Source organism: Cnephaeus nilssonii, assembly GCF_951640355.1.
Source record: "Cnephaeus nilssonii genome assembly, chromosome: 7".
NCBI classification, from domain to species: domain Eukaryota; kingdom Metazoa; phylum Chordata; class Mammalia; order Chiroptera; family Vespertilionidae; genus Cnephaeus; species Cnephaeus nilssonii.
The window spans coordinates 41,853,543-41,862,494 of NC_137078.1; the positions used below are offsets into that span (position 1 = coordinate 41,853,543).

Sequence of the window (8,952 nt, forward strand, 5' to 3'; positions counted from 1 at the left end):
ATCAAATCACCAGGAGGCATTTTTTAAATAGAAATTGACAAGCTGATTCTAAAGTTCATATGAAAATGTGAAGGACCTAGGAGAGCCAAAACAAGTTTGAAAAAGAAGAATAAAGCTGGGTAGATAACACAAATTGATTTTGAGACTTATTATAAAGCTACTAGAGGCCCAGTGCACAAATTCATGCACCAGTGGGGTCCCTCGGCCTGGCCTATGGGATCTGGCCGAAAATGGCTCTCTGACATCCCCCGAGGGGTCCTGGATTGTGAGAGAGTGCAGGCCAGGCCGAGGGACCCCACCAGTGCATGATTGGGGTTGGGGAGGGATGCGAGAGGTTGGTCAGCTGGGGAGGGACCACGGGAGGGCTCCAGGGCATGTCCGGCCTGACTGGCTCAGTTCCGATCGGCCAGACCCCAGCAGCAAGCTAACCTACTGGTCAGTGCATCTGCCCCCTGGTGGTCAGTGCACATCATAGCAAGCGGTTGAGCAGCCTTAGCATTATCATTAGCATATTACACTTTGGTTGAACAGATGACCGGACGACAGGACACATAGCATATTAGGCTTTTATTATATAGGATAGTTATCAAAATAGTGTTGTATTGGCATAAATATCTACAAAATTATCAATAGACATAGAGTCCAGAAAGATCCACACATATATGATCAATTAATTTTTCAACAAAATTGCAGAAACAATTTAACAATTGCTGGAACAATGGGATATCCACAGGCAAAAAAACAACCACCACCATCAACAGAATTACTTTTATTCCTATCTCACACCATATACAAACATTAACTAAAAAATCATAGTCCTCAGTCTAAGAAATCATAAGAGAAAATCTTCCTGACCTTGGGTTAGGTAAACACTTCTTAGATATGACACTAAAAACACTATCTATAAAATAAAAACTTGATAAACTGAACTTCATCAAAATGAAAATCTTCTGCACTCTGAAGGACACTAAAGAGAGAATGAAAATAAAAATCACATACAAGAAAATATTTTCTAATCATGTTTGTGAGGATATAGACTGGAATGCTCACATGCTGCTGATGGGGACATAAAATAGCACAACCAGTTTGGAAAATAAGTTTGGCAGTTTCTTAAAATGTTAAATATAAACCTACCATACAGCCCAGCCATTCCATGCCTAAATATTTATCCAGGAGAAATAAAAGCATATGTCCACATATAGACCTGTTCACAAATGGTCTGATCAGCTTTATTTCTAATACCTAAAAAAATGGAAACAACCCAAATGTCTACCAACAGGTGGAAGGATAAACAGTGAACAAATGATTATATATCTATACAATGAAATATTACCAGCAATAAAAAGTAATGAACTATTGGTACACACTATAACATGAATGAATCGCAAATTAATCATCCTGGGTGAAAGAAACTAGAGCCCCACCTCCGCTGGAAAAAAAAAAAGTACATTCTGAAAAATGTCATTTGCACAAAATTGTAGAAAAAATAAACTCATCTATAGTAACATATCGGTGCTTGCCTGAGGATACGGAGCAGGAAAGGATGGTGGGGTTTGGGGTGGAGAATACAAAGGGTCATGAGAAAACTTTGGGGGTGACGGGTACATTCATTATCTTAATTGTAATGGTTTCATGAGTGTATGCGAATATCAACACCTATCAAATTTGGTACTTTAAAGATATATAATTTATTGCATGTCAATTATATTTCAATAAAGCAGCTAACTTTTTAAATTGATTAAAATGGAATAAAATTAAAAGTTCAATTCATCAGTTAACCTAGTAACATTTCAAGTTTTTAATAGGAGGCTAGTGGCTACCATTATGGACTTCACAGAATAGACCTTTGCCATCAATGCTCAAAGTACTATTGGACAGCACTGACCTAACACATACCTTAAAAAGCACCTGTTCCTTTCCTTCCCTCTACATCTACCTACCCAAAACTTCAAGAATGGGAGTAAGCATGGCAGCAGGGCACTGATAGGTGAATTACCTGAGAATTTTAGAAAGCATTTTTATTAAGTTAAAGTAACTTTAATGAACAAGATACCTTCCATTCATAAACACGTATAGCACAGTGTTTCCTCATTTAGATATTACAGCTTCTATGGACTACATTTAATTAGTTCCCTCCAAAGCTCAAGATGAAGGCAATTTTAAACTAAATTACATGGAAAGAAATGAAACAAATAACACTGTTCTGGAACTTACTTTATCCTTGTAATCGAAGTGGTTATAGCTTTAATATAATTCCTAAGGGAGAATATACATTTTTTTCATATACTCACAGATATCTTTGTGAGTTAACTTTTGTTTTGTTTCAGCATATGCTACATAATGCAACTGAATTTTCCTATTTTAAAAAAATCAAGCATATAACTCACAGCAAATATAATCAGTTTCAAATGTGAGAACAGACCTTAAAATAGAATGCTACGGTGTACACTGAAATCTTTCACATCCAGAGAAAAGTTCATAAAATTAAGACAGGAAAGTTGTTAAAACTTAGTATTCTCGCTGAAGCTTTTGTCCTTCCCTCATTATAGCTCTCAGTTTTGAGAGAGGTAATTTTATTTAAAAAGACATGGAAATAAATAAAAAAAATGAAATTAAAAGACTTGAACTCCATTTTTTGCCCCCACCGTTGTAGCCTATGAACTTGGGAGGCAGAGTATGCCTGCTCGATGTTTTTGTTTCCATACACAGAGTGCAGGGCTGAAATCCTCAACCGTCCCTGTTCCAAAGCCTGAACCACTAACCCTTTATGCACAGTTTGATGTCTGGGTCACCTGTCTCAGAAATGGAATATGGAAAAAGACAACTTTTGTAAGGGGGAGAAGGGAGGCTGGTGGCCAGTGTAGACCAACCAAGTACAAGCCCCCAACAGTGTCTTGTAGTAGATAAGCAAGAGTATAAAAATAGAAACCAAGTCCCTCTGTTGTTTGCAGAAGCAGAACTCACAAGCCAGTTTCACTTACTTTTTTACACCGACAGAGCCATTTTTCTTGTTTTCCATGTCAACAGATAGCATGGGAAGGCTGCAGGTTTCCTTTACTTCAGCAACTAATCAATAAGGGAGAAAAGCTTGTGTTTAATTCTTAGAAAGTGAGAGAAGAATATATATTCTGAACCGGAAACATAATGCTTCCTTTACAGCTTCACACCAGTTCACGTATGTTTGTTTAAATCTCCAGTTCCCTCGGCGATTGGAGAGATGTGATTAAACCTAAGGAACTGGAGGAGGCGGATAGGGGTGCTTTCCTCTGCTGGCACTCCCTGCCTTGACAATAAGCATTTGCAAATGAAATTGAATCCTTGTTCAAAACAAGTTCTGTGTGAACTGGCACAGCTTCCTCTGGGTGCAAGCTCTCACTTAAGACATTGCAACTCACAAATGAGTCCAAGTCGGAAAAAAAACACCCAAAAAAACAATCCCCCTTTTCCTGCCCGTTCCCACCGTGGGCTGCACTTTGTTTTTTCTTATTGTATTTGTTTTGTTCGCTCCCCCTCTTTCCGTATTTTTTTTTTTCATAGCAATGCCGAAGAGCACTTAAAGCTTTTGTCAGCAAGTATCCCCCTACCTCACAATACTCTCAATGAAAGCCTCAAAACCCTATGAGATGGCCATGCTGGGAGCTCACAAAAATGTCAGATAGCCCTCAGCACAGAAAGGCGGTGCTGGTGTGTGCGTGTGCCTGTAAGACAGGGAAGGCAGCTCATCAGATTTATGTTTAAAAAAAAAAAATCACCAAAACATTCAAGGAGATAGAAAAGCATCCATCACTTTGTCTTTTTGTTTAGTAGGACAAGGACTGTGAAAAAAGAAAAAAAAAAACACAACACAAAACCCTCCGCAACTAATATGCAATTAGCAAGATGAAAAAGCTATGAACAAAACTGCTTTAAAAAAAAACACAAAAAACTAGTTCTGAAACGAGCTTGCTCTTCTACAGCTGAAGCCATAAATTAAATACATTCCTCTCCAGTCACTTTACACTTCGGCACTCCTTCCCGGGGATGGCTCTGACATGGCAAGTGCATCCTTTAGTGCATCCACGGGCTGCCCCCCCCCCCCCCCCCCCCCTTAGAGAAGTAGAAGGTTCACAAATACTCCTGTGAGCGGGGGATCACACACACACACACACTCACATACACCCTCACCACACACACACACACACACACACACACACTCACACACACTCACACACACACACACACTCACACACACACTCACACAGACACACACACACACTCACACACTCACACACACACGCACTCACACTTGCCCTCGCTGGCCCTCCGGCCATTCCTAGGAGAGCCGGCACCGCGCACAGATGACCAGACCAGACACCCTCTCCGCGCCCCAGAATGCTTTCACTGCAGTTGGAAACTGGGACCAGAGTCACCATTTTCTAAGCATCTCAGCAAACACAACAAAAACAAAACACTCACAGTGATACTCTGTAACACCCCACTACACTGTCTGATTAATATTTTCCTTTCTCTCTCTCTCTCTTTTTTTTTTTTTTTTTTTTGTGGAAGAGTAAAAACAAAAACCTACCTAGAGGCAACTAAAACATGTCATTTTTTTTTTAAATATAGGCTTATCAAGAACAGCCAAAGAAACCCCAATGTTTTCTTTCACAAAGTAGGCTGGCAAAGGAATTCAACAAGGAGGGACAATTTGACACCGTGAAATAGCACCAGGCTGGCGCGCCGCCAGCGTGACGTGGGGACTCGCACACGAGCTGCACCAACTGCCTGCCGGCTCATGGCGGCCTTTTTAAAGCGACAGCGCCCTCCCCGCCCGCGGCCGCGCTCCCCGCCCCCCCCCGCCCCCCCCCCGCCCCAGCGACCCGCCCCGCCCCGCCCCGCCCCGCCGGGGAGGGCGCGCATCCCAGCCCCCAAGCCTCTCCCTGCACCTGTGTGGCAAACCAAGCTGTCTCAATGGCTTTCTTTTCTCCCTCCCCTTCATTGGTGCTGCATGATCAAGTGTGTGCTGTTGTTCTGAACATCCATGTCATGTTTCAAACTCTCTCCCCCGTGAGAGGGAGAGAGAGAAAAAGAAAAGACATTAACAGAAAGAACCTGGTGCTTAGGGTCTGCTATAAACAGTGAACATGCACACGCGCTGAGTTACTCTCTCTTCCTAATAGACACTTGTGGACAAATTTCCCAGGGCTGGCTTTTAAGTAATCTTTGCGAGGATAAGGAAAGCAATGCCCAGCAGAAAATCCTTTTACTACATGATGCAGGAAGTAACATATATCAGAGGATGCAAAGTAGATGACCAGACCTCCTGAGAACACCCACATTCTTTCATTGAAGTAATCATCCTACCAGATGAAATCAGCAAAAATTCCAGATGAAACAAACCTTATTCTCCAACAAAACAATTCGTTCTGGGAGGTTTAATTTGTTTTAAATCCTCATCTGAGGATATGTTTATTGATTTTAGAGAGAGGGGAAGGGAGGGAGGGAGGGAGGGAGAGGGAGAGGGAGGAGAGAGAGAGAGAGAGAGAGAGAGAGAGAGAGAGAGAGAGAGAGAGAGAGAGAGAGAGAAACATCAATGTGAGAGAGAAACATCGTTTGCCTCCCATATGCACCCCAACTGGGGATGGGACCCACAACCTAGGTATGTGCCCTGACCAGGAATACAACCTGCAACCTTTTGGTATAAAGGATGCTCCAGCCAACAGAGCCACATCAGCCAGTGCCTGGGAGGTTTAGTTTTAACTGTTTATCGCAGTTGCACAAAATGTGTAATGCCATACATTCGATTAACTCTTATAATCTACTAGTAGCCCTGCACACGAATCTGTGTGCCAGTAGCTCGCTGCCACCCTCCTGTAGCTCCCCCCGCCCCCCACCCACCCCTCATAGCTTGCTGCCCCACCCTTCTCCTGATCCATGATCCAGTCGTTATGCTTCTCGGGGCGAAACGACCATTTGCATATTACATCTTCATTATATAGGATGAGCACCTGGTCCTCTATTAGTTACATATGAAAAAGAAAATATTTGTCAACCTCCAAATTCATAGTTATCTCCTACCATCCTAAATCCCAAGCAGGAAATTAGGAAGTGGGGTAGAGACTGGGCATGGTCTTTTGATGAAGTTACCCAGTTCTCTTGCTTGGCTTGGGAAACCCCCCCTAGAGATAAACATTCCCAGTCCACAAACATGCTGCGGACGGACATGAAACACATAGTTGCCACTGAAATAAACACCAATCAATATTTGGAAACTTTTAGCCCAAGATATAAACAAAACCACTCAAGATAGGGCAGAGAATACAAGTTTCCAAGAGTCATCTGCTGCTGTAATACTGAATAGATTCCAGGCAGAATTAAGAGGAAATCTGTGGCTCACCCTTTTCCTTAGTAATTTTTAAGGAACTAGAAGATCAGCAATTATGATCTACATTTGGAACCTGACATTTAAAGTCAAATTTTTTCTCTTACTTATTCCAGGAATGATATTAGAAATTTTCAACTTCTTGAAAAATCATTGCTGAGGAAGCTGTCTTTTAAACCATTTTTGCCACTGCCCCTTGAAAAAGCAAACAATAATTTAGGGATAAATTCTAAGTGTTTGTATATACTTCGAGCACCATTTATTGAGCGTGAGTCAAATGGGTGGGTCCTTTTACTACAGCTGATCAAAATGATGAACTCTTCTGAGTTAGACAGCTCTCTCACTAACAGATGTTACAGAGCTTTTGGCATTGAAATTCCTGAACTGTTCTCCCAACTACACTCAAATGGAAGAGGGCCAGTCGACGAGTCCTGGGGGCAAGGAAGGTGTCCTGACAGTATTATCCTGCCACTACTCAGAACAAAATCAGGTTCAGCTCTCTACTCTTGAAAGGAGAGGCAAAGAAAATGAAGTTACACCCAACTCTTCCTTAGACACAATCTCAGGAAGAAGGATTCTGTGAAGATTCTCCAAGAATTTGTTCCTACTTATAGAAAAGGACATCCTCCCCCCACCCGGCCTATCTTGCCTGCTGTGATCAAAAGTTTGCCTGTTAGACAAGGGAAAGGGTTTACGGAGGTGTAGGAAATCAATCCCATTTTATAAAAAAATGAGCCAAAAAGGCATTCTAAATTCTGACACCAGCTAGTTTCTACCTTTGGAATAAACTGACATTTGTGGGTATAAGTATATGTACTAGGGCTCACCCACTTCCTCCTCATTCCCTTCAACAAATTGATATTATCCTCTTTTCTGCTAATAAAAGTGATGTGTAGTGTGTGTATGGCGTTTGTGTGCAGCATAAATGTTGTGTGTAATGTATGTGTGTGATGAATGTAATATGTGTGCTATGTGTACTGTGTCTGTGATGTGTGTAGTGTGTGGTATCAACAGAATGTGTAGTGTCCATGGTGTGTTTGTGTGTGTGTGGAAGTGTAGGGTGTGAGATAGATGCAAACGAACAAGACTTTCTGTTCCAGGATATTATGGGATGTGCTAAAATACCTTCGTTAATCCTGGGATTCTGGAGCAGGACGTTGGGGCACACTTGGAGATGGGCTCATATGGGGGGGGAAGACTGGCCAGGAGGGGATGGAAACCGGTGCCTCGGTTAGGCTTCTTTTATTGATCAGCAGTCACCCCCAGAGAGAGCAGCCTGGCCCAGAAAGCCAGCGCTTTCCCAGGGGAACCACCGCCCCTGCCTCCCGTCGGGGAATCAGCCCCCAGAGTGCCCAGCCCACAGCGCGGAGCGCAGACGTGGGGCCCTAGGGCTGCAGGAGAAATCCTGAGAAGTCGCCCCGGGCGCGGCAGAGCTCCCCGGACACCAAGGGCATCTCAAGGGAAAGCGAGGAGCGGCCTGGAGAGGGGCGCTGGGGGCGGGGCCGCCGGCAGGAGAGGGGACACCGGAAAGCCTTTGGGACCAGCGGCGCTGTCCGAGAGCCAAACGACACGCTTGTGGCACCGGCGGCCCAGGGAAAAGTTTCTGATAAGACTTTTAAGAAGAAACAGTTCGCTTTGAGTTTGGGGGCTCCCGGGGCAGCCTGCCTTTGGAAAGGGTGCGTGGGGGTGTGCCGCCACCCGGTTCCACTCTGCGAGCTCTACCCCGCAGTCCCCGGCGAGCCCCGCTCTCCGCCGGGCCGGGCACACTTCTGCCCTCCAGTCCACTCCAGGGTGACAGATTCCTCGCTCGTGGGTGCAACAAGCTGCAGAGGCACCGGACACACAGCAGAGACAAGGGAGGGTTTTTATTGTGGTTTTCTTCGTGTCCTTTCATACTGGAGAGGGGAGAGGGCGGGAGCGTCCCCAGTGCCCTCGCAGCACGAGTGGATCACTTACCTCCCCGCGTGGCCGGCGCCGGGAGGCTTTCCCCGGCGCAGAGCTCGGTGGCCGCCACGCGCCCAGCCCCAGTGCAGCCGGCCGGGCGCGCGCGGCACGCCGGGACTTGTAGTCCTCCGCGGGGGAGGGCGGGGCGGGCAGGGCTGGGGTCCTTGGCTGGGGTCACCAGGAAGGGGAAAGGCCTGCAAGTGAAGTGAGGGGAAGGGCCCTTGTGAATGTAAGGGAGGACATTTTTAAGAATTTAAAACCTTCAGGGAGCTAGGGGAGGGCAGCACTCCTAGAAAGAGTTTAAAATTGGGGCTTTTCAGATGAATACCACGTTTTACTTAGTGGGTTTTGGCAGGAACGAGAAAGCGATTTTCCGGGCCAAGTTTATATTCTTTTTTTTTTTTTAATATATTTTATTGATTTTTTACAGAGAGGAAGGGAGAGGGATAGAGAGCTAGAAACATCGATGAGAGAGAAACATTGACCAGCTGCCTCCTGCAAACCCACTACCGGGGATGTGCCCGCAACCAATGTACATGCCCTTGACCGGAATCGAACCTGGGACCTTTCAGTCAGAAGGCCTACGCTCTATCCACTGAGCCAAACCGGTTTTGGCCAAGTTTATATTCTTTAGAGCCTTCCTCACC

The 8,952-nt window shown here is 44.7% G+C and overlaps 1 protein-coding gene across 1 annotated transcript in view; it reads right to left on the reverse strand.

Annotated features, from left to right (window-relative positions):
* Positions 1-8,345, reverse strand: part of SAMD13 (sterile alpha motif domain containing 13) — a 56,834-nt gene extending 48,489 nt beyond the window's left edge. Inside the window, exons 1-2 of the mRNA XM_079776054.1 lie at positions 8,318-8,345; positions 2,982-3,066 (exon numbers count right to left, since the gene is read on the reverse strand). Coding sequence (XP_079632180.1) covers positions 2,982-3,034 — 53 coding nt within the window. The 5' untranslated portion in view covers positions 3,035-3,066; positions 8,318-8,345. The remainder of the gene's footprint in view (positions 1-2,981; positions 3,067-8,317) is intronic.
* Between the last annotated feature and the right edge of the window lie 607 nt (positions 8,346-8,952).